Source organism: Ipomoea nil, unplaced genomic scaffold (genome assembly GCF_001879475.1).
Source record: "Ipomoea nil cultivar Tokyo-kokei standard unplaced genomic scaffold, Asagao_1.1 scaffold0317, whole genome shotgun sequence".
NCBI lineage: Eukaryota > Viridiplantae > Streptophyta > Magnoliopsida > Solanales > Convolvulaceae > Ipomoea > Ipomoea nil.
This window is the reverse complement of record NW_017616745.1, coordinates 4,823,029-4,849,693: the sequence shown is the minus strand read 5'-3', so window position 1 is coordinate 4,849,693 and position 26,665 is coordinate 4,823,029. Positions and strand designations below refer to the sequence as shown.

The following is a 26,665-nucleotide window of genomic DNA, read 5'->3' as shown; positions in this document are numbered from 1 at the left end:
AAATTTAAACTCTAATTGAACACAATTTTTATATGATTATATAATATATAGCTATTTTATTTTTCAAAAGTACATTTTTTATATGATTATATAATATATAGCTATTTTATTTTTCAAATGTTGTGTATTTTTTTTTTATAATAAAAGATGTTGTGGCATTAATTGTAATATTAATTACTTCCCAAACCATATAGATTTATTATAGTTAAGATTATTCCTTTATTTATTTATTTATTTTTTTGTAACGAGAGAAACTGATTGTCATTGTCCAAGAGTATATACATGGACAGTTTTTAGATTTTTGTGGCCCCGTTCTGGTAATAAATGAGGCCCTACCAAAATCACAATCTTTAAAACCAATACAGTAATTTTTTTCTAATAATAATAATAATAATAATAATAATGTAGTAAAATGTTGTTGTGCTCAAAAAGAAGAAGACATATTATGGAATAAATTATAATAATAATAATAATAATAATAATAATAATAATAATAATAATAATAATAATAATAATATTGGTGTGAGCGCAATGCAAAAAGATTAAAAACAAAGGGAGACATCCAATGCTAGCTGCACGTTTCGAACCTCTAACCTCTAAATTAAAACACAATAAACACCTATTTCTACCACTTCTCCATTGAACATCTTAAGTTTAATTGAAAATTTTTATTATTTTTTCTTAACTAGCTAGATAAAAATTAAATATTGAGCTCTTTAAAATTTGGAGCCCTCTAAAATTTGGAGGCCCTGTACGGTAGCCCAAAATTCGGCCCTGAGTATATATTGGTCTTGCCTTCAGTGCAATAGTCTGTAAATCATTTAAGAAAGGTAAACCCTATCGAGTAGCTTAGGTGATTCTTGCATAGCAGATTATGTGCAAGGACACAACTTACACAAGGGGGTGTTTGGTAAATACTCCCTCTGTCCCTAATTGATTGTCTCATTTGCTTTTTGCACTACAACATAATAAATGTTATTAACTTTCCAATTTTGCCCCTCAAAAGTAGTGTTATTTGTACAAAGTACAATTGTACTTACCTCTAGAAATTTGAAAAGTCAAAATGGTAAATTGGAAAATGTAGAGTGATAGTTATGTTCAATTTTAGAAAGATGACAATATTTTGGGACAAGCTAAAATGGAAAGTAAGACAGGTAAAATGAGACGGAGGGAGTAGTTGTTAGCTTATAGGGTTGTGGGTTTGACTAGTTGATAGCATTAGACATTAGCTGATTGTAGAAATATGTTTGATAAATTAACTGTTAGTTAATAGCTGATTACATACAAAATGATTTTCTCAAAAAACTGATGGAAAAAACTAGTTTGAGCAGCTTTTTGAATTTTAGTGTTTTAGAACAATAAACTGTTACATAATTAATCAAAAAACTCCTATATATTGCTTAACGAAGTCAAATAGTTAATAGTGGTCAAAATGAATTGATATACTATCAATGTAGTGGGCTCCTTGTGGATATTAGGAATGGTCCTTTATTTATTTTTAATTTTTATATTAGCCACGTTGTTTTCTTCCCCTGTCTCAACTCTCAAACATGGCAAAACCTTTATAGAGAAAACAGGGGAGTAGGTGTATCCATTCTTTAATTTAATTCAAGAATGAGCAACACCGCCGGGCACCGCCATTGTTACCGGCGGCTCTGCACCTACTATTTCTTAATTTCCCAGACTCTCATTCTCATCCTCCCAACTCTCACCGCACCTCTTGTACTCGACTCCATCACCCCGACGCGCCCCCTCGCCGGAGACCAAACCTTAGTCTCCTCCAACGCGCTTTTCGAGCTGGGCTTCTTCACCCCTGAAAACTCCGGCCGATGGTACGTCGGGATATGGTACAAGGACATCGAAGAGAAGACCGTCGTTTGGGTCGCTAACAGAAACACACCTCTCACTAACGCCACCGGCCGGGGAGTTCTGAGAATCGGCGAAGATGGGGGTATTTATTTGGTGGACGGAGGTGGGAATTCAATCTGGTCGTCGGAGACTCCGACCCGGCCCGGCCCGGGGAACACGGTGGCAGAGCTCCTGGATTCCGGGAACTTTGTTCTTCGCCGGGAAAATGACCGGAGCGAGGAGAAATATCTCTGGCAAAGCTTCGACCACCCGACAGACACATTGCTACCTGGTATGAAACTAGGATGGGATTCTAAGACCGGTCTGAACCGGTACATATCGTCCTGGAAAACCGCGACCGATCCGGCGGAGGGAGATTTCTCCTTCAAGCTCGACACCAACGGCTTGCCGGAAGCGTTCTTGAGGAAAAAAAACGACGTGATTTACGGGAGCGGAGCGTGGAATGGAATCCGGTTTAGCGGCGTCCCGGAAATGAATCCGACAGCCATCATAACATTCTTATTTGTCACGACGAAATCCGAGAATTACTACACGTTCGAGCTCCACAACCAGACAATCTTCTCGAAGCTCCAGGTCAGCCATGGCGGGTACTTGGAGCGGTACATGTGGATTCCGACGAGCAAAATCTGGAACAAATTCTGGTACGCGCCGGCCGACCAGTGCGACTATTACAAGGAATGTGGGCCCTACGGGATCTGCGACACCAGCATTTCGCCGGTGTGCGAGTGTTTGGTCGGATTCGGGCCGCGGAACAAGCAGGCCTGGGATTTGCGGGACGGGAGGGACGGGTGCGTTAGGGTTCACGATTTGGACTGCGAAAACGATGGGTTTTTGGCGTTGAATTACATGAAGTTGCCGGAGAGTTCCGGCGCTTTTGTGGACGCCGGCATGAGCTTCGACGAGTGTACGGCGATGTGCAAGAGGAATTGCTCCTGCGCGGCGTACGCCAGCTCGAATATCACCGGCGACGGGTCTGGGTGCGTCATGTGGACGACGGAGCTTCTTGATATGCGGCGGTACACGGCGGCGGAAGGTGGACAAGTTCTCTACGTTAGGGCGGCTGCTTCCGACGTAGGTACGTACTACGTTCCCATTTAGCTTTTTGAATTTTTCTTTTTCACTTTTTTAGAGAAAACAAACTACTAATTACGTTAAACTGAACTCAATTTTTTTTTTTTTTAAAACTGTATTTACACAATGATTATAATTGACGTACTACAACTCTAGTTTGAGGAATATGTGAATACTATTGACTAATGTACAAAGGTCAAAAGTAAAATTTTTAATAATGTTTATTTCTTCTAGTTTGTAAACTATTACACATGTATAAATCGAATTTATTTAGTGCACAATTTTAAATAGTAGTCGTACCTAAAAAATAATGAGTAAAAGGTACAAACCAAAAGGATTGACTAATGTACAAAGGTCAAAAGTAAAATTTTTAATAATGTTTATTTCTTCTAGTTTGTAAACTATTACACATGTATAAATCGAATTTATTTAGTGCACAATTTTAAATAGTAGTCGTACCTAAAAAATAATGAGTAAAAGGTACAAACCAAAAGGATTGACTAATGTACAAAGATCAAAAGTAAAATTTTTAATAATGTTTATTTCTTCTGGTTTGTAAACTATTACACATGTATAAATCGAATTTATTTAGTGCACAATTTTAAATAGTAGTCGTACCTAAAAAATAATGAGTAAAAGGTACAAACCAAAAGGAAAACCCGTGTAAATCCAAAGATTGTATTTATACTAGCAAAAGATATTACTAATTGTATAAGTTGGTCAAACTTTTAAATGTGAAAATCATTTATGTTTGACTTAATAAATATTTAGAGTCGAATTAAGGTCAACTTTTAAAAAATAAAACTTGACTGTGGTTAAATAAAATTTTAAACTTTTGGTGTTTTGTCTTAAGTTGACTCAATTATGACATAAGGTAAAATGTGAAAATTCTATATCACATAGGATTAAATGTTTTTGCACCGCAAAAAAAAAAAAAAAAAAAAAAAAAAAAAAAGTATTGGATAAATCATATCCAAAATGATCTATTTATGAAAAAATTAAATAAAAAATAGGAATAAAGAAAATAGAGATGTAGTTGTACTTGGAAAATTTATGAAGTTCAACTACTATTCTGTATTAGAAACAATAATAATTTGACAACACTAACTTTGAAAATGACATGAGAACAACCTATGCTGTTTTGTCCAAGCTGCTGCCTTCATAAATGCAATGCTGTTTTATTTTTTTATTTTTTTCTATAATGCAATACACCAAAATTAAACTAACCCTAATTAGAAAATAACGAGTGTTTGACCTAGCGATTTTAAATCCTATGACCGTACCGAATCTCATTCCGATTACTTTATTTGTTTCATTCCTTTTAGTATTTTGAAATTGAGTTTACATTTTGAAGGGATGAAAAAGGTTATTCTACCTTGAAATTTCATTTGTGTATCCCAAAATGGAAAATGGGAATGAAAAAATCGAACATCTTCACACACACACAATTAGGTTCAAATGAGAACATCTGTTATCATATGAACTTATGTATCATTGTGCACTATCGATTTTACTCGATCTTGTGATTTATAATAATTTTAACATGATAAATGTACATTACTGCACCACTACACGACTGCACAATTGCACCACTCTTTAGATTCCAATCGTCTAATCTCACATCTCATTGGTGAATAAGAGTTCACAAATTCACATCCCAAAACAGTGGTTCTCACTTGAACCGGACCCTGGTGTTTGTCACATAGTCACGTTACATATTTCCTATCACTATTCTTGAATTGGTTGAGTGAAAGGCTTAGGTTAATTAAGTAGGTTGTCAATCACTTGATAATATTTTTAAAATTAGTGTTAATAAGGTTAGATCAATTCCAACAAAAAGAAGTTGGACTAGAAAAGGTTATTGAAAGCAACTTCAAACCTTTAATTGGGGTTGGGGCCCAGCCGTGCCGGCTCCATTCTCCAATGTGCAATGTATTGCACACGCCACACGTGACGTGGCCGGCTATATTGACATGGGAAAAGTTTCCTTTTACAACCAAAAGAGTAAATACCAGCAGAGGTCCTCCGACTTTGGTGGCACTGTCACTTTTAGTCCTCAATTTTTAAATCAACCACTTTTAGTCCTCTTACTTTTTGTCTTTTAAATAAAAAAAAATTATTTTTTATCATATAAAAAAAAAAGAGAAATTTCTTTGTCCCAAGGTCTCTATATTGACAGGGTAGTAGACGGGTAAATACTTAATGACTTATTAAGAGCTCATTAAGTGGGAGAATAAGTGTCTAGTACCTACAAAGAGCTTATCACATTAGGTGGTATTCCCACAATGTGGTTGCCAGGTTCAATCATGTGTCCTTGATCACAACCTATCACACAAGAATCAACAACGTTGTCTGCAGACAAAATTCATTCTTTATTGTCCCTAGGATGTTGGTTTAGTGGATGAGAGGTCTCACTTAGCACTTGCTTTCAAAGCAGGTTTGGATTCCTTGTGCACACAAGTGTACAGTTTAGTGTTGGAGGTCTCGAATTTAGATTGACTCAATTTACTTCTTCATGTGTTAGGGGAAGGTTAATAGGCCTGATTAGCCGGGTTGATGTAGTTCAGGATCTAGTCCTACAAAATCGAAAAACCTGAGAATTAGCTTCAAGCTAAGATCCAATTGGACTGTCTTAAAAAAAAAACATGTATTTAATTTATGGTAATGATTTCAGTTGCAGTGCAAGGAGGAATTGCTGCAACAGGAAACCATAGTTCCAGCAAGACTAAACGGATAGTATTAGCCTGTGGCATCATTCTCGGCATTGCCATTGCTCTACTGGGATTCAGCGCACTGTTTCTGATTAAGAGAAGGAAATCACAGAGCGCCATGAGATACACAGATCACAGAGGTAATAAATTAAACCTGAAGATTGATTTAATTTTCTCCAGTGAACTGAAATCCAGTAATATATATAATCAATGTTATTTGTGGCATCTGAAACAGGTCTTTCTTCAGAAAGGGGTCATCAAGATCTTGTCATGAACGCGCCTGTCATCCCCAGCAAGCGCGACCACTCCGGTGAAACTGCAGCAGAAGAGTCGTTCGAGCTGCCCGTGTTCGATTTCAGCACCATTGTTGTCGCCACAGACAGTTTCGCTGACGCGAATAAGCTTGGGCAAGGCGGGTTTGGCTGCGTTTACAAGGTAATAATTAACTCGGGTTGTGAGTGGAGATCGAGATTAGAAATGAGGTTGAGAACACTGAGCTAATAAGATGTTCTTAATTGTTTGGATGGTAATAATTTATAATAACAGGGAATTATTGATGGTGATGATCAAGAAATAGCTGTGAAGCGGCTATCGAAGAATTCTGGGCAAGGAGTGGAAGAGTTCAAGAACGAGCTTAGACTGATAGCGAGACTACAACACAGAAATCTCGTTCGCCTTCTCGGCTGCTGTGTAGACATGGATGAGAAGATGCTGATATATGAGTACATGGAAAACAAAAGCCTGGACTCAGTTATATTCAGTAAGCTTCAATTCATTCTCTTCTTTGCCATATTACACCATACCCCAGACTCTCAAATCTGTGCATATATTTCAGATAGAACCAAAAGTGTGCTGCTTAACTGGCAAAAGAGGTTCAACATCATCCGTGGAATAGCTCGGGGGCTTCTGTATCTTCACCAAGATTCGAGGTTTAGAATAATCCACAGGGATCTCAAGGCCAGCAACATTCTCCTCGACAAGGAAATGAACCCCAAGATATCAGATTTTGGTATGGCAAGAATTTTCGGAGGGGATGAGACAGAAGCAAATAATACAAAGAGAGTAGTGGGAACATAGTAAGCACCAAAACCAAAATCTATCACTTAATATCTTCAATTCTATGACTTGTTTTGCTTGGGATTACTTTATATTTATAAGCTTTTTATACTGAAATGTGCAGTGGTTACATGTCTCCTGAATATGCAATGGACGGTCTTTTCTCTGTAAAGTCAGATGTTTTTAGCTTCGGGGTTCTAGTGTTGGAAATAGTGAGTGGGAAGAAGAACCGGGGATTCTACAATCAGAACAACCAACAGAATCTCCTAGGGCATGTAAGTATTACATCAACAAGAAGTCTACTTTTCTTTTTTTCTTGATTTGAGGGTGCACTGGGTAAATCTCCACCCGATAAAGGATCAGTTCAGATTGTTCATAATTGACTGACTCAAACCAAGAAAATGAATAGGCGGCTTCCACTGAAAGTCGAATTTGAAACCTTATAGTTACCAAACTAACAGCATAACCAACTTAGCTGAGTTGTCACAGTCTTCGTCTGACATGCAGAAACACTTTGTTCTGAGATTCCAATGTTTTCTGTCAGGCATGGGGGCTATGGAGAGAAGGGAGGGGATCAGAACTGCTCGATCCGGCCGTCGGAGAATCGTTTTCGCCAAGCGAAGTGATGAGATGCATACAGGTGGGATTGGTGTGTGTGCAGGAGCAAGCGGAAGACAGACCAAACATGGCAACTGTACTTTTGATGTTAAGCAGTGAAAGCACAACTCTTCCTCAGCCTAAACACCCAGGGTTTTGCCTAGGAATCAGAAGACGTGCCGACATCGATTCATCTGTAACGAACTATGATGAAACTCACAGTGTGAATCATGTGACGGTTACTATACTAGACGGCCGGTAGCTAGAGAATGAAACGCCGGCAGAAGCATGATAGTATAGTTGTATAGTTAAACACGTTCAAGGTTTTAATTTTATAATTTAATTTCTTCTTTCTTAAGTTTTGAAGATGATACATCACACATATTTTTGCATTACCTTGTAAAAATTGATTTTTTTTTTTTTTTTTCCTTCTTGATCCCGCATTATTAAGTTCAATGAAAGTTTGAAATAGGTGATGATCACAAGCCATATATGACATTGCAACATGAGGATGGGTAGTGTTCAACTGTTGGTTTTACCACCTTGAGTGGTCGTAGGCTGGCCAACATGCGAAAAACACTAAACAAGAATAAATATTGAAAACACTTTATTGTTTTGAGCTTGTAAAAAAATAGAACTTTCTTTTTACACTTTTTACAGAGTATTTATACAAGAGGTAGAACTTTTTTTACACCTTGTACAGGATATTCTTAACAAGTTGAAGTTAATTAGATGAAGATGATGGGTAGTAGAGGTGGATACGTACGGGCCGGTTCAAGACCGAATCAACCCTGAATTGATCCAAAAAAATCGGGTTTAGGCTTCAATGGACCTAGGTCAGGCCTAACTCGATCCAAGATCGACTTGAACATGACTGGTCCAGGTCCTATTAAAAAAAAAAAGTCCAGGGCCCATTTTGAAACTGGCTGAAAACTGGATTCAGGCACGACTCAAGCCCCTAACCGGTCCAAACACGGACTAGGCACAGACTTTGGCCCGTATGAGTTTGAATTAAAAAAAAAATAAAGTATTTTCAATTTTGCTTCTTCCAATACCCGTCGTTATATTGTGGACCGCAGTCAAAACGGCGTGCCGTTACTATTAACAGAGCGCGCATTTTTTGGTGTGTTAATTACCAATTGAAATTACAGTATATCTAAACTGACACAACAGTGTATCTAAACCGACACTGCCTCACATATTATTTTATATATTATCAAATGAATCTGCAGTTATATCAAAATGATATTGTAGTTGTGGTGAAATGAAACTGCAATGTATATAAAATGAAACTGAATAACATTTCACATATTTGAGTATATATTGTGCAATGAAGCTGTAGTTATATCAAAATGATCATGTTGTTGTGTTTTAATGAAACTATACTGTATATAAAATAAAATTAAACAACATTTTCACATATTTGAGTGTATAAATATCAAATGAAACTGTAGTTATGTTGAACTGAAACTGCAGTGTATACAAAATGAAACTGAATAACAGAGTTACTTTTTGCGGAACGGCACGAAACGGGTGCCTTTTTCTTTTCATTAAACAAAACGACGTCATTTTGAAACTCGGTGCATAATTGATTATGCACCGCGGTGCACGATATTTTTGCCTTCCAATACTATCTATAAATTTTTTTACTTGAAAACTTACATTTATTTGTTAATTGTCCATTATTGCATATTATATATTGTAGTACCTATATTCAATTCTAAGTTTATGTGTTTAAAAAGGACTTCAAAATTTAAATTATTTTGCTAAACTGATTAGAAAATGTGCTAAATGACTTATATTAAATAGAAACTTGATTAAGGTTGAATGAAATTTCAAACGTTGAAGTGTTTTGTCTCAAGTTCACTCAACTACATTAAGCAGTGAAAGCACAACTCTTTTCCTCAGCCTAAACACCCAGGGTTTTGCCTAGGAATAAGAAGACATGCCGACATTGATTCATCTGTAACGAACAACGATGAAACTTACAGTGTGAATCATGTGACGGTTACTATACTAGACGGCCAATAGCAGGAGACTAAAGCACCAGCAGAGGCATATGATAGTATAGTTGTATAGTTCAACACGTTCAAAGTTTTAATTTTATAATTTAATTTCTTTTTTCTTAAGTTCTGAAGATGATTGATACGCATATTTTTGCATTACCTTATAAAAATTGATTTTTTTTTTTTCCCTTCTTGATCCCGCATTATTAAGTGTTGGAAAAAAATAGCTTAAAATGACATAAAATGGCATATTAAGTGGCTATTTTGTGGTACAATTATCAGTGGGGTCCACTTCCGATTTGGGTCGGGTCAAAGTGGATTTGGGTTCTTCGTAGTGAGACGAAGAGATTGATATATTGTACGCTCAAAACGGATAATGGGTGAATGAAATATTGATTCTCAAAGTAGATCGAAAAGGCTTAATTCAAGTCCGAACTCGTGTGCGCCGGAAATTGACTGGCCTTGCGGGCTAAGTTATGCACCTATTCTCGTGCTACAGAGAGCACGAGAGGTTGTGGTGCACCGAGAGCACAACTCTCGTGCATCGGTGACCACGAGAGGTGCACTCTCGGGTTGCACCACAGCACGCATGAGAGATGTACTCTCGTGTTGCTGGTCCTTGTGCTCTCGTGTGAACCTGCACCCCAACGGTCTGAAACCCGAAAGTTCAGTCTGTTGTACAAATTAAACTCATCTGTTACAGGTGTTAGTGGGTGGCTGTTACAGGTGTTACACAATTGGTTTTAATACCAATTTAATGGCCATGCTGAATGTTATCCCTTCCAACAGCCCTATATAAAGAGAGGTAAAGCAGTAGCATTTTACACTACAGAAACAAAAGGAATTCCAGAAAGTTTTAGCTTCTCAACAACTCTGCTTCTACTCTCTTCTTTAGCCAACCAGTGTTCTTGTCTTGCTTTGTTTGTCGGGTTCTTTGTTTAGGTGCTTAAACAAAGAATCGTAGCATGTTTTATCCTGGGAAACCTAGGCTACAACGCTCCTAGCACTTAATTGTGGGAGGTAGCAAATAAGGTTTTAAGGAAAAGAACTTTGTGTTCGAACTCGTGTTAACCTCTACCCAGTTTTCCCACCTTTTCCTTCCCAATTTTCTGTTTTTCCCATAGAATAATAATCTTTCTGTAGGATTATTATTTTGAGATTTTCCACCTTATTACCCAACATTAAGTTCAATGAAATAGGCCAGGTGATCACAAGCCATGACATGACAATATGAGGATGGGTTGGGTGCGAAGCACTCTATTCGAGGCTGCTTGACCAACCACCTGGGTCCTAGTATATCATCTATCAGGTAGTTGTTAAAAATTTGCATTTAAATAGATGAAGATGCATAGTCTTAACAAGTTGAAGTTAAGTAGATGAGGATGATGTATAGTCTAAAGTTTAAAGCCAGTTCGAACAAATTGTAACTAAAGCATACCTCTATTGAGATGAAGGATATTCACAACAATATGAATGCTAGATCATGATTATGCTAATAGTTTTCATTTTAAAATGTTAAATATTAATATATATGTAAACAAAACAATTTAAATTCAAAACTATTTAATTTTTTATGAAGATGTCCTTTTTAGTTTTATTTTTTTATTTTTTATTTTACATTTATCAGTTGATCAAAAAGTTAATTTTACCAAGCACTTTTAAACATAACTGCAGCTAGCTTAACAACTCCTCAGTTTTCAGCTTCTAGCTTCTAGCTTTTCAGCTTTCAGCTACCTTTTCAGTTATGTTTGCCAAACACAGCTATAGAGTTGTGGAACCTTGTAAGCTTCCTTCTTCAATTCAATGCGCTAGTTGATATCTTGTATGAAAATGAAGTGTCCAAATTTATTGCAGTTGCTATATGTCACCTGAATATGCATGTTATGAGCTGAGAGGACTATTTTTTTTTGAGAATTTCGATGTTTATAGCTTTGGAAGAATACTGATGAAGGTTATCAGTGGAAGGATCATAAACTGTGGATTCCATAACTAAGATAATGTCAGCCTTCTAAAATTGAGTTATTCAAATTCAAAAAAAATTAAAACTTGATTGAGGTTGAATGAAATTTCAAACGTTGAAGTGTTTTGTCTCAAGTTCACTCAACTACTTAATGGTAGGTGTTAATGTTTACTACCAGTGAAATAGCAAGAAACTGAAGACCCATGATAGTATCATATATATATAGTAAGCATGGAACACGAAAATCTAATATGCACATAAATCTGTAATCTCTCACATACATCTATCTGCCTTCAGTTAAGGAAACAGTGATTTCATTTCTGGAGCTGCGTGACTTGGAATCAGAATCCAACAAGCTGTGGAATGTGAATGTTGGTCGTTTTGGCTGAGGAATATCTACTTCACTACATAGCATCAACACTACATTTGACATTGTTGGCCTGTCTGATACATGGTCCTGCACACAAAGCAATCCTATCCTTATACACCGCACTGCTTCTGTAAAACAACACGAGTTGCTAATTGATTCGTCGATAAGATCAACTTCCCTGCTTTCAATCCACAATTGCCATACCTGAAAATATTTTTTAAAATTGAGAACAGTAAATTTTATACTTGTTAAATACTTAAAATTTTATCTAAAATGATGCACTTAATTACATAATTGAGAAGGCTGAAATGCTCTTCATTGCTATGGAATCCACCGTTTTTCCTACCACTCACAACCTCCAACAATACTACACCAAAGCTATAAACATCGGACTTCTCAGAAAATAATCCTCTCATGACGTATTCGGGTGACATATAACCACTGCAACAAAAATTTTAGCATTACAAGATCGATGTCAACTAGTTTTTATTAGTTAAAGAATTCAAGATCTTTGACCATTAAAGAAGGAAGCTAAGCTTACAAGGTTCCCACAACCCTATGAGTATTTGCTAGTTCTTCTGTTGCCCTGAATGCTCTCGCCAACCCGAAGTCTGAGATTTTTGGGTTCATGTCTTCATCCAATAAAATATTGCTAGCCTTGAGGTCTCGGTGAATAATCCTCAAACAAGAATCTCTGTGGAGATAGACAAGTCCTCGGGCTATACCTTGTATTATGTTCCGACGTTTTGCCCAGTCAAGTTGTACCTTTTTCGTTGGATCTAATGTATCATTGCACAAATGAAAATAATTTTTTGACAAAGAACAAGTTATAAAAGAACTATAAAGTTTCTAACATGATATATTCAAGATTATGCAAAAGCATGTATTACCAAAGAGGATAATATCCAAGCTTTTATTTTTCATATGCTCATAGACAAGTAACTTCTCTTCACCATGAATGCTGCAACCTAATAGCCGAACAAGATTTCTATGTTGGAGTTTGGAGATCAATAATATTTCATTCTTGAACTCGTCAATGCCTTGTCCTGAAAAACTATATAGCCTTTTTACAGCTATTTCTTGCCCATCTGTTAATATCCCCTACACAAAATTTTTAGTAGTTCTATATCAATCCAATAGTCATGCAACATTGGCTTCTACAAAGTGCACAATAAAATGGATAAACCATCATCACTACCCTGTACACGGGACCAAATCCTCCTGCACCAAGCTTGTTATCATCACTGAAGTTGTTGGTAGCCGCCACTAGTTCATCAAAACCAATTATTGGTAGCTCTAATGAATCCCCTAGTAATTCAATACTTTCTTCGTTTCCTATAACTACATGACAATAAGGTAAGATGTCAATCTTAGCTCGAAACGAATAGGCTGACCCAATAAAATATCAGTTCAATAAGGCAGATGGATGACTTGATCGAACAGGTTATATTCCGATAGCCCGAGCCACTTAACGCGGAGTATTACTTTTTTCATAAGTGATGTAGAACAAAATATACATGGAATTTATATTTAAGCTCATCTTTACTAGTTTTTTATAATTAAAATTTGTAAATAAAAATTTAATATATATTAATTAATAAATAAATTTATTACAAAATAAAATATTTTTATGAAAATAAAAAATAAAAAATAAAAATGTATTATAATTATGTAAATGTATTCATTATTTTTAGTTGAAATTTTAAAATTGAGGTTTAGATTTATTTAATAATGTATAAGTTTATATTTATTACCAGGACTATGTGGTCTAATGGTACTCGGGTTGAACTTCCATTTGGAAGATTATGAGTTCAAGCCTCATAGTAGGTTGAGAAAGTATATGAACATATTTATTAGCGTAAATGTACTAGTTTATTAAAATTGAAAAATTAGAATATTAATGTGAAATTATCAAAAATTGTAGTTGAGCCCGTGTAATAAGTTCTACACCTTGAAATTTTAAGATTAGGGTAAAAAAAATTTAAACTAGACCAAAAAGATTGAGTTAATTACCGAAATGGTCCCTTGACTATAGTGAAATTATCAATTTGGTCTTTAATTATTTTTCTTGACCAATTAAGTCCATCAACTTTAAAAATCTTAACCAATTTGGTCATCCGTTTGTTTTGTCGTTAGACATCCTTTAACTCAGGACTAAATTGGTAATTTTTCTATAATCAAGGGACTATTTCAGTAATTAACTTTCGGAGAAAACGGTGCATGTGATGACCGAAATGGTACCTTGACTACAGAAAAATTCTAATTTGGTCCCGAGTTAACGGATGTCTAACAGCAAAATAAACGGAAGACCAAATTGGTTAAGATTTTTAAAGTTGAGGGACTTAATTGGTCAAGAAAAATAGTCAAGAACCAAATTGATAATTTCACTATAGTCAAAGGACCATTTTGGTAATTAACTTAAAAAATTCATAAATTCGATAGTGCGATAAAACTAGTCGGAAACCAAACGGGCTGATGATCCAATTGACATCCTACAAGTAACATGAGATTCAGCCATCAACTGTGTCAATTGGATAACATTGTATTAATCTAAGACATATATATTCACCTCTTCTTTTCCTTCTAGCAACCATTGCATGAAAGCCATACCAGGTAGTTATGACCAGGAAGACAAGCCCTATGATTATTGATACTGATGATGCAATTAAAGCCAATCGTTGTCTCCCCTTTTTGCTGGGTCCTGGGTACATAGGCGAACAATTCAACCAAGAAATCATGAAACAAATAATCAACTAAAGAAGTAATTGTTGTAGCATGGACCATGATTTATCTTGTAATGTGGACATGTATTCGAAGTTGTGTGAATATAATAAAGGGAAAATGGTCAAATAAGTTCCTAAATTTTACACAAAAAGTAAATTAGGCCCTTAAAATTTGTAAAAGTTGCAATTAAACCCACAAACATGTTATTTTGGAGCAATGAAACCCACTAACCTGTTGGTGTCATGTAATTGCAGGTCAATTAGGGTTCTAGCCAACTCCAGCTAACCTTCGGCAAACATCCGACCAAATTCCAGTGACCTATGTCAAATACCAGCAACTGGCGACCATTGACGGTCGCCGATCGCGTTCTGCCATTGAAGGCGACCAAGTTGGCTACCTTCATCGGCAATGGAGAAGGCGACCAAGTTGGTCACCTTCTCCGACAGAACGTGACCAACGACCGTCAACGGTTGCCGGTTGCTGGTATTTGACATAGGTCGCCGAATTTGATTGGATATTTGTCAGAGGTTCGTCGGTGTTGGCTGGAACCCTAATTGACCTGTAATTGTAGGTCACTAACATGTCAGTGTGTTTCATTGCTCCAAAATAACATGTTTGTGGGTTTAATTGCAACTTCTACAAATTTAAAGGCCTAATTAACTTTTTGGGTAAAGTCGTTTATGAGTTTATTTGACCATTTTTCCTATAATAAATAAAAAGTATGACTAAGAACTTAAGAAGTATATATATACCAATAAGGTCAGACGCAGGCATTCGAACGTATAGATCCTGTGCTTCACTATAATACAATCTCATGTCGTGTAAGTCACCATACCACACAGCACATCCAACAACCTCAGCCCAAGCATAGGCTGAACAAGAACAATTACCTAAGCACGCCTTTTCGCAATCTCCCAAACTCATTGCTGTCCCGTTCCCCAACATCCTGGAATTGTCAGGCAACTTTATGTCTGACAACTTCTTGAACCCTTGCGGTTCGCTACAGTTCAACGCCTTCCGCCGAACACAACCGCTGGACCACTGAAGCGCTTCCCATTCGAGAGGCGATGTCGGTTTAAACCCATCCAGACACTCACATGGAGGCAGGTTGATGGCGTTGCATAGGTTGTTGTTACCGCAGGTTCCATATGTGTCACAATGGTCACCTTGTATGGGATTAGTATCGAGCCAACCCTTCTTGTTTTTGCTCCATATATACACCGTCATCACCCCTGTGTGGGTCACCACTAACCTCGAAATAGTCGAGGCTTCAAGAGATTGGTACCAGAAATACGCATCTTCATCGTTGTAAACTAAAGAGATCTTAAAAACACCCATGTAGTAGAGATCCGACAATGAGTATTGGCCCAGCCTGGTACCATCCCACGTTCCAGTTCTGAACTGTATAGTTTCACCCTTGCGGAGGATTACGGTCGGAAGTCCAAGAATGTCTAGTCGATACGTGAAACTGAAATCCCCCGTGGAGGGATCGTTTTGGGTTCTCCAGGATGTCATATACCATTCTGTTTTTGTTTTCAGGTTCCACCCGAGCTTCATCCCAGGAAGCAGTGTATTGCCGGGATAGTCGAAGCTTTGCCAGATGAAGCTATGGCCGTTCTTCACGACCAGGTTACCGTTGTCCAGGAGCTGCAGGGAAGGGTTCTTGATTCCTGGAGACGATGAAGATGAATTTGAGGTCCAAACTATGTTTGCTTGATTGGTTTGGGTGATGGTTATGTCTCCGGTGGGTGTGAGAATGAGGGCACCGGACAAATCTGGGATTGGGTTATTGTTGTTAGCCACCCAGACCACTGTCTGTTCCGGCAAGTTTCCGAACCAGATTCCGAGGTATCGGTTTCTTGAGGTCCCCGGGCTGAAGAATCCTAGGACAAATGTTTGACTAGCGGAGACAAGCGTTGCGGTTGCGGTTGCGGTTACGCCGTCATCTAAGAGTGTTTGGTTTGTGTGTAAGGTATCAAACGCGGTTGAAAAGTTGGGGATGGAAGTAATAGATATGAAGAAGAAGATGATGATGATGACGAGCATAGTGGAAAATTTGAGGATTGAAATGATAAGAATGAAGATAATGAAGAAGAATATGATGAAGATGATATGAAGAATATTTGGAAACAGACACTCTTACAGGGGCCCAGAGGAGAATAAGATTTAAGAGTATATATAGTAGAATTTTAATCTTTAAAAATTTGAGAGGAGGGACCTTGTTATCTTTCGAGTTGACCGGTTACAAATAATATCACCTTTCATTCTTGAAATAGATTCGATCTTGACTCTGGTCTTAATTAAATAAAAAGGAAAAGTCATAATTCTTCATTTGGAAAAGATTTTTGAATATATAGAATTGAAACTTGTCTTGATATGATCATGTCTAAAGACCCTAGCGGAGGGGATGATCTTGATCAGATCCAAAAATGGCACCTTGGACACGTTACCATGGAAATTTACAGTAGATCCCATGGACACGTTACTATAGCTACATGGAAGTTTATAGTAAATTGTAGAAAGGTAAGACTTTGACCTAAGTGATTCAAACCCGCGTTTTCAGGTGATCAGGATTATGACAAAATATGTAAGGCAAAAATGTTCTTGAGAAGAGGCGGAATTAAATTAAGAGTAATGCACTAACCACCTTGCATTGTGATCTAGTGGCATCAAGTTATTCTCCAATATGAAAAGTTATGAGTTTGAGTTTCAGTAGAAATGATATTGAGTAGTTATGAACAGATACTGCATTGTAACATAGTTAAAAGTAGCTTTTGAGTTAATTACAGTGGAGGCGGTATTTGTAATAGAGTCAAAAGTAGCTTTTGAGTTAATTACAGTGGAGGCGGTATCTGTAATAGAGTCAAAAGTAGCTTTTGAGTTAATTACAGTGGAGGCGATATCTGTAATAGAGTCAAAAGTAGCTTTTGAGTTAATTACAGTGGAGGTGGTATCTGTAACAGAGTCAAAAGTAGCTTTCGAGTTAATTTATAGGTGAAAGTCCGTTTTTAGTCTTTCTTTTTTCAGAACACCACGCTTTAACAAGTGTATTATTGTTCATATTTTTACCCCTTTTTAAACTCATTTTATTTGTGAATTGTCTAAAAATTTGTGTGAATTATAACTAATTTGTGTTGATTTTATTTGAAGGTACAATTATTCACTACAAGTGAGAAATTCAATGATTTTTTGGAAGTTTTGAACAATTCTTGAACCAAGGAATCAATCAATGAGTTTGGATGCATTTTAGGAATTTTCAAACAAGTTTCTTTCCCTTATCTCTTTCCTCTTGCAATGTTTATATTTAATATTACTTGTGCTTTTGTTCTATTTATGCTTATAATGTGTAGTTAGCTTTTGGGCTTGAGTTATGGTTGCTTTATCTATGTATTTTGATGCTTGGTTTGTGCTTATTGCATTGTGGGTAGAATCTTAACCTAGGGTTCATGTGTTTGTGAAGGTTTAATTGTGTTTCAATGTTGCTAATGTTTGATGTACGCATTCTTTGGCATATATTTGGAGGATTTCTTGCCACAACGAGATTGAGTTTGGTGATGAATTCGAGCCACCCCATATATAAACCCAATTTGCTTCAATGAAAATAGGGGAAATTGAGGGTTAAGATGTTTTGTGTGTTTAATTTGATGGACTTGAAATTGATACACCATGAGAGTAGGAGTACAATTTCTTATTCTAATCCTTATTTACTTGCTCACGGAAGTGGCTTTAGACTAGGATACTTATGTCTATTATCGATTGACTCCTTGGTTACTTGTTCTTCCTAATCCCATAAGTTGTTAAAGCATCGAGATGATAACGCTCCCTAGCCTCGTTATGATTGGCTTATCTTCCGGTGCATTTCCTAAGATTAGTATCCAGTTGCTAGTTGTCACCTATTGCGCGTCATAACTCCCAATCCTCTAAAAACAACATTGTACACTCGTACCCTTACTCTCACTCATTTTTGCTACATCAGCCATCTTATATTTTATTTTATTATTATTTAAAAGTAATTAATTTAATCACTAATGAATTGATATCAAACTTTACAAAATAACAATTTGTTATCACTTTACAAAATTTAATATGTTTTGACCGTCAAACACTTATTATGATTTTTAAAATTAGTTTTAATGGTTAGATTTCTAAGTGGGTTCCAACAAAAAAGTTGGACTAAAGGGTTACTGAAAGCAACTCCTTGAACCGTTTTTTGGGCATGTGTGCGCATATTCAAATAGAAAAAGTGATCTCAATTAAGTTATTCAGACAGTAAAATTTAATAATTATAAAATTATAAATTTGACTCTCAATTCCAATTAAATTAGTTAAATAGGTAATTTGCAGAAAGGTTTCCACTTTCCAGTGCTTGGCCAAGCACTAAATTAAACTATTTTTCCAATGCTTGGCTAAGCACTGGAAATTATTTCCAATGCTTGGAAAGAATTTTTGTGCTCGATACGACCGAACACTAAAAGTTTTCCCTGCATATATAAACAATATAATATTTCATTTGTTTATATTATTGCAAAATAATCTGGCTTGGTGATTAAAATTATCGTATCAATACGGGAAGTTAAGATCAGAAAAAGATTTGTCTATTCTAATTGAAAGTGATCAAGTAAATATGATATGCAGGCCCAAATACAAACGGAAAGAAATCAAATGCATGCTGAAAGGGCTCATATACAGGCGGAGCGTTATGCTGTGCATCGTACATGCATGGTGCATACGGATGCAAAAACGACGTCGTTTTGACGTTTAATTTAAAAAAAAAAAAAAATCAGAATTGCATAACTACACATCTATAATTTCATCACATCCATAATTTCATAACTATACATAACTACACATCCATAATTTCATAACTATAAATCCAGAATTGCATAACTATATATCCAGAATTGCATAACTATACATCCAGTATTTCATAACTAAAAATCTAGAATGAATAAACTAAAAAATGATTAACATAATGTTGTTGTTGGGAATCAAAACTGTTTTTTTTTTTTTAACATGTGTATGTGTCTTGCATTGTTGATTTCTGTTTCTTATGTTACTGAATTTTGTACTTAGAATATATTATTAACTACGTACAAATATGAGGAACGAGAAATTGAGAGTCTGTTAAAATTTAAAGTTCAAAACGACGTCATTTTAATCCAGGATCCACAATGCTATGTAAACCCTGGTCCATGATATAAATTATCGTTAATGGAGCTAGTCGGTTTGGTTTCGGATTAATCCTATCAAGCTATAGGATTTATCAATCGTTATGCCATATATGGAACCGTGTTCACCATCCAGGGTGAATACGGTCCCAACGGTAACGGTGCACCGTTATCTTTTTTTTTTTTTTTTTTTTTTTTTTTAATTAACCGCCCTACTTTTCTTCTTCATTTTCACATTTCGCGGTTTCACTTTCTCTTCGCGCAAGTTTCTTCAACATTCATAAATTACGAATGTGCATGCATGGATTTATGAATGTGCAGTTATGAAATTATGAATTTTCTTTTATGAAATTATGAATTTTCTGTTATGAAATTATGAATTTTCTGTTATGAGATTATGAATTTTCTAGCATGCGATTATGAATTTTCTGTTATGAAATTATGAATTTTCTGTTATGAGATTATGAATTTACAGAAAATTCATAATTACATAACTGTAAATTCATAATATCATAACATAAAATTCATAATTTAATAAATATTTTTCTTTTATGCGATTATGAATTTTCTGTTATGAGATTATGAATTTACAATACATTCATAATCTAATAACAGAAAATTCATAATCTGAACAAACGTGCGCCGTTAACACCACATTAACTAAAATATATATATATATATATATATCATAAAATCGACACCGTTTGGACCCGTATTTACCATTCATGATGAACACGTTTTCAGGGCATAATTTGCGCAGATTTATTAGTTTGGCCTATTGGTGAAAATATGCTAGGCCTCTATCAAGAGACCTACAACTTCGCTTATTTTGGGCTTACCTAGACCTAATCCATTTAGTAAAGGCCAAGGTCTATATGTTTAAAGTCTAGCTTACAAGCCTATATGCCTGGGACTCAGTCGTTATATCGTGGACCGCGGTGCATAATCGAATATGCACCGCACATTAAAACGGCATCGTTTCTTTAAGTAAAGAAACGGCGCACTGTTAGTGTTAATGGAGTGACACTACAGTGTATTTAAACGACACTGCCTCACGTATTATTTTTATATTATCAAATGAAACTGCAGTTATATCAAAATGATACTGTAGTTGTGGTGAAATGGAACTGCAGTATATATAAAATGAAACTGGATAACATTTCACATATTTGAGTGTATATTGTTCAATGAAACTGTAATTATATCGAAATGATCATGTAGTTGTGTTTTAATGAAACTATAGTGTATATATAAAATAAAATTAAATAACAGTTTCACATATTTGAGTGTATAAATATTGAATGAAACTGTAGTTATATCGAAATGAATTGAAACTGTAGTTGCGTTGAACTGAAACTGCAGTGTATAAAAAATGAAACTGAAGAACAGAGTTATTTTTTGTGAAACAGCGCGAAACGGATTCTGTTTCTTTTCATTAAATAAAACGACGTCGTTTTGATGTGTGGTGCATAATCGGTGCACAATATAATTAGCCCCTCGGGCACGCATACACACACACACATACATATAAAATTATTATATATTTCACATTTATTTAATACAGAGTATGTTTTTGTAAATACAAAATGAAACCACCTATATATATCAAACCATAAAACCTAAATTCTCAATTTTCAATTTTTACACTTTATCGTCTCTCCCTGTTTCCCTCCTAGTAGACTAGTAAACTCATCCTTACATATTGCATAATAGTAGTGGAGGTGGTGGAGTGAAATGTTTGATTGACCAATAGTTGATCTTGAGTGTTTATCTTAGTTTTCATTTTTTTTTATTTTGATCCCATGAGTTATATGCTTATAACACTTTTCTCCCCTGAGTTATTCATGTATCCACATTTGCCCCCTCAGTTATGTTAAAAGTGACGGATTTTCCCTCTTTTATGTTAGATGGACATTTTCACCCTTAAAATAAGTATTTAGTTTTTTTTCTCCACAAATTATTGTTTATATGTAGGATTGAGTACGGTTCGATTCGAACCTAACCGGACACTATAGTAATCGAACCGAAATAGTAGGGACGAATTTCGTTACGATTTAGAATCGGAATAAAATAAAATAAAATAATTGTTGAATTTAGACTATTTTAAAAATAAAAATACAATTTAAAATAAATAAATAAATTTTGAATCGGCAGTTCAAAATCAAAACCGGAACCAAACTATATCGATTTATCATTTACCAATATTGTTTGATCATTTTCACATTTATTCTGATCTAATTTCACATATAAGTAGATATGATTGTAGTTCGGTTCCGGTTCACAGTTCTGGGAATGATAAATCGTAACTGGAACCTTTTAGGAAGGTTCCAGTTTTGGTTTGAACCGCTAGTTTGGTTCCAGTTCACGATTCTTGAAAATGATAAATCGGAACGAGAACCTTTTAGGAAGTTCCAGTTTCGGTTTGAACCGTTAGTTCAAAATTTATTTATTTATTTTTGTAAATTATATTTCTTATGTTTAAAATAGTCTATATTCAACAATTATTTTATTTATTTTTATTTTTTTCTGGCTCTGAATCGTAACCAGAATTTTCCCTTTTGTTTCGGATCGGTTGCTATAGTGTACAATTAGGTTCGAACCGAACCGTGGTCATCCATGCATATAAACAATAATTTGTTGGAGAAGAAAAATAAATGAAATACTTATTTTTTAAGAGTAAAAATGTCTATCTAACATAAAAAGGGGGAAAATCGCCACTTTTAACATAACTTAGGGGGGAAATGTAGATACATGAATAACTCATGAGAAAAAATGCTATAAACATATAACTCATGAGGGAAAATGTCATTTTTCCTTTTATTTTTTAAATTCGATTGAGGTTAAGGATGTTTGTTGCTGTCACTACATTCACACTTGTTGTGTCTTACGAGTTACGACTGCAACTGTTCGTCTACCATACTATTGTTATATTATATTCAATTCTTTTTTTTTTTTTTTTTTTTTATAAATATGTAAGCCTTATAAAGTGTATAAGGCAAATTATGCCCTGGACCCGTGTCCACAGTGAATTGTGGACACGGGCCCAAAACGACGTCGTTTTTAAAAAAAAAAAACGCGTCATTTAGTTAAAAAAAAAAATTCGCGCGCGTTTTGCCGTTAACGGCGTTATTTTTTTTTTTGATTATGAATGTACAGTTATGCCGTTATGAATGTACAGTTATGCAATTATGAATTTATGAACACAGAGCTCTAACATTATGAACTTACAATTATGAACATATATAGTGATAAAATTATGATCATGGAGCTTTAAAATTGTGAATATAGAGCTTCGAAGATTATGAATGTACAGTTATGGAGTTATGAATCTACAGTTATGGAGTTATGAATCTACAGTTATGAGATTATGAATTTACAGTTATGGAATTATGAATGTACAGTTATTGATTGAATTATGAACAAAGAGCTCTAACATTATGAACTTACAATTATGAACATATAGTGATAAAATTATGAACATAGAGCTCTAAAATTGTGAACATAGAGCTTCGAAAATTATGAATGTACAATTATAGAGTTATGAATGTACAGTTATGGAGTTATGAATGTACAGTTATGGAGTTATGAATGTACAGTTATTAATAATATAGTAATAAAATTATGAACATATATTCCTATAACGAAGCGGTCTGAAATTTAAAAAAAAAAAAAAAAAAAAAAAAAGTTTCAGGCCAAGCCAAATCTATTGTAGGCTCGACAATTTATATCATGAACCAGGGTCCGCATAGCATTATAGACTCTGGATTGAAACAACAAGGTACATAATTAATATGCGTAAGGTACAAAATTTCATAATACGAAACACAAAACATCACAACACAAGACACATAACATAGCATTATGAACCCAAATGGATTGAAAAGACGAGGTACAGAATTCATACTCATAAGGTATAGATCGAGTTTCATAACACAAGACACATACACATAATACATATTTTTTTTATTTTTCAAATATGATTTAGGTACATAATTTGTGTTCATAGGTACAAAATTTCACAACACAAGATAGAAATTCATAAACACAAGACACAATTACTAATATGATCCAGATACAGAATTCATACTCTTAAGATACAAAATCTAATAACGCAAGATACAAAAAGTCACAACACAAAACACATACATATGAACCAGGGTCCATAGTGTAGTGTGAACCATAGTCCATGGTATAAGGAGGGCAATTTATATTGTGGACCAGGATTCACATAGCATTGTGGACCCTGGATCAAAGCGACGTCGTTTTTATATTTAAACTTTAACAGATTCTGTAATTTTCCATTTCTCATGTTTCAACACAATTTTTAATTTATTCTAGGTACAAAATCAATACTCTTATTAAGGTATAGAATTTCATAACACAAGATACAAAAACGCACAACACAAGACATATACGCATGCTATATATTTACTTATTCTCATATCTGATTTATGTATATAATTTATATCCTATAGGTACATAATTTCATAATACAATGCATAAATTCGTAAACTACGACACACAATATGTTGTGTTTTACACAACTACTAATATATTTCAGGTACATAATCCATGCGCTTAAGTTACAAAATTAATAAGAGGATTTGGTCCCGTTTACAAGGTAGTGATGATGGTTTCTCAACTGTACTTTATTGCAAAAGCAATTGGATTGATAATAACCGCTACAAATTGTGTAGGGAATATTAACAGATGGGCGGGAAATAGCAGTAAAAAGGCTATATAGTTTTTCAGGACAAGGAACCGAAGAGTTCAAGAATGAAATCTTGATCATCTCGAAACTCCAGCACAGGAATCTTGTTCGGCTATTAGGCTGCAGCATTCATGGGGAAGAGAAGTTACTGATCTATGAGCATATGAAAAATAAAAGCTTGGATACTTTGCTCTTTGGTAATATCATGTTAGAAACTTTACACTTGTTTAGTTATTTGCCAAAAAATTCTTTTCATTTGGTCAATGGTACATTATCTGAACATATCCAACGAAAAAAGTACACCTTGATTGGGCAAAGCGTTTCAACATAATACAGGGTATAGCAAGAGGACTTGTCTATCTCCATCGCGATTCCTGTTTGAGGATTATTCACCGGGATCTCAAGGCTAGCAATATTTTGTTGGATGAAGACATGAACCCAAAAATCTCAGACTTCGGGTTGACAAGAGCATTCAGGGTGACAGAAGAACTAGCAAATACTCATAGGGTTGTGGGAACCTTGTAAGATTCCTTCTTTATGATCACAGATAAGCTTAAATTCTTTAACTAAAATCACTACTGGAAATTATAGAATTTCCGACCACCTGAAAGTGATCTTAAATCAAGTCAAAAGTCTTGTTCCGAACACTTTTGGCATCCGGAAAGATCTCTGTTGCTATTTCCGACCACTTTTTGGTTTCGACTTGATTTGAGTTTGGTTTCGACTTGATTTGAGATCACTTTCAGGTGATCAGAAATTTCATAATTTTCAGCAGTGAATCTGGCCCGGCTGACATTTTGTACATGAAAATTAAATGCTAAAAGTAAAATTTGATCCTAATTTTGCATGCAGTGGCTATATGTCACCTGAATACGTCATGAGAGGACTATTTTCTGAGAAGTCGGATGTTTATAGCTTTGGAGTATTATTGTTAGAGGTTGTCAGTGGTAGGAGAAACTGTGAAATCCATAACAATGAAGAAAATTTCAGCCTTCTCAATCATGTAAGTGCATGATTTTAGACAATAGATTACACTATTTCACAAGTATGAAATTTATTTTCTAATTCAATTCTTATTTATTCAAGTTTTTTTTTTTTTTTGAACTGTTTAAGGCATGGCAATTATGGATTGAAAGCAGGGAAGTTGATCTGATAGACGAATCAATTTCGAACTCGTGTTCGTTTACAGAAGCACTACGGTGCATAAGGATAGGGCTGCTTTGTGTGCAAGACCATACATCAAACAGACCCACAATGTCAAATGTAGTATTGATGTTGTGCAGTGAAACAGATATTCCTCAGCCAAAACAACCCACTTTCACATTCCAAAGGTTGTTGGATTCTGATTCCAGGTCACACAGCTCCAGAAATGAAATCACTGTTTCCATGACTGAAGGCAGATAGATAGATGTGAGAGCCAATATATTCAAGTTTGTGTTTAAGGTTTCGCAAACATTCAGTGGTGATCAAGACCAAAACCTCATTAAAAATTGTTTGAAAAGTTAAAGAGTAACAGAGAGTTCCAAAGAGCATGAAGAATCTGCCATTTTTTTTTTCTTACTTTATAGGCAAAATTGACTGCCACTCCCCTTTATTCTCACACCTTAAAGCTTGTGATACCCTTATCTACTTTGTCAAAGACATCAACTTTCTCAAGAGGAGTTGCTGACTTCATCTAACAATTGCCCAAAGATTCCAGGGAAAGGAATATGCAGCTAACCATGGCAGGAATATGCACCACAACAGGTATCAATACTAGGCTGCTACCTATCTATTTTCTGAGAGTGGGGGAAAAGTGAATTTCAAGGTACATTAAAGAGATGTATACTCTGTTGCATGAACAATGTATCATGTATGTATATCCGATGTAAACCAAGACCCTACTATACCGTAAAAGCTAGCTCATGACTCATTCGGCCTCACTGGTGTGACTTTCATAACAAATGATACAAACTCAAACTCTGCAAAAAGGGTGGCTAAATGGGTGGAGCATGACTCTCATATTTGAAGGTCACAAGTTCGATTTTTGCCAGTCGAGCCTGTCACACCTCTTCTGTGTAATTTATGGGCTATTACACAAGATGACAAGAGTGGTCTCCTCAGTGCTGATTCTTGCTAGTGATTTATGAGCTACTATACAAGAGTGGGGTCTCCTCAGTAGCACTGATTCTTGCCAGTGATTTCTGGCTAATACACAAGAGTGGGTTCTCCTCCGTGCTAATGTGGGACGATGATGCATCTTTTATTAATAAATTTGGAAAAATATCTTGCTCAAAATAGTCTTCATAATTGGAGACATGACTAAATTTGGAAGGATATCACTCATTTTGGGTAGATAATTCATAATAGGGGAATATGATGAATGAAATGTTAAGCCAAAGTATTTCATTTCAAGAGAAGAGGAATATGCTGCAGATAGGAA

General features: G+C 35.3%; 3 protein-coding genes across 4 annotated transcripts in view; 2 read left to right on the top strand and 1 right to left on the bottom strand.

The window, feature by feature from the left end:
• LOC109166297 (G-type lectin S-receptor-like serine/threonine-protein kinase SD1-29) overlaps positions 1-26,162 on the top strand; it is a 36,937-nt gene extending 10,775 nt beyond the window's left edge. Inside the window, exons 4-7 of the mRNA XM_019315247.1 lie at positions 24,230-24,440; positions 24,527-24,764; positions 25,096-25,246; positions 25,357-26,162. Coding sequence (XP_019170792.1) covers positions 24,230-24,440; positions 24,527-24,764; positions 25,096-25,246; positions 25,357-25,647 — 891 coding nt within the window. The 3' untranslated portion in view covers positions 25,648-26,162. The remainder of the gene's footprint in view (positions 1-24,229; positions 24,441-24,526; positions 24,765-25,095; positions 25,247-25,356) is intronic.
• LOC109170430 (receptor-like serine/threonine-protein kinase SD1-8) lies at positions 1,524-9,461 on the top strand. Of its 2 annotated transcripts, XM_019319562.1 has the most exons (8): positions 1,524-2,944; positions 5,615-5,791; positions 5,887-6,086; positions 6,198-6,411; positions 6,487-6,727; positions 6,832-6,982; positions 7,252-7,603; positions 9,371-9,461. In XM_019319562.1, exons 1-7 carry the CDS (start codon positions 1,615-1,617, stop codon positions 7,564-7,566), a joined length of 2,628 nt encoding a protein of 875 aa, XP_019175107.1. In that variant the 5' UTR covers positions 1,524-1,614; the 3' UTR covers positions 7,567-7,603; positions 9,371-9,461. The 2 variants fall into 2 exon arrangements, with proteins under 2 accessions (XP_019175107.1, XP_019175101.1); XM_019319556.1 differs by lacking the exon at positions 9,371-9,461 and having other exon boundaries at positions 7,252-7,721.
• LOC109170465 (G-type lectin S-receptor-like serine/threonine-protein kinase At4g27290) lies at positions 11,554-16,427 on the bottom strand. Its single transcript, XM_019319590.1, has 7 exons — positions 15,117-16,427; positions 14,210-14,341; positions 12,839-12,981; positions 12,531-12,741; positions 12,182-12,419; positions 11,931-12,081; positions 11,554-11,844 (listed from the first exon to the last, which is right to left on the bottom strand). The coding sequence occupies exons 1-7, from the start codon at positions 16,408-16,410 to the stop codon at positions 11,554-11,556; spliced, it is 2,460 nt and encodes an 819-aa protein (XP_019175135.1). The 5' UTR covers positions 16,411-16,427.
• Positions 26,163-26,665: the final 503 nt, after the last annotated feature.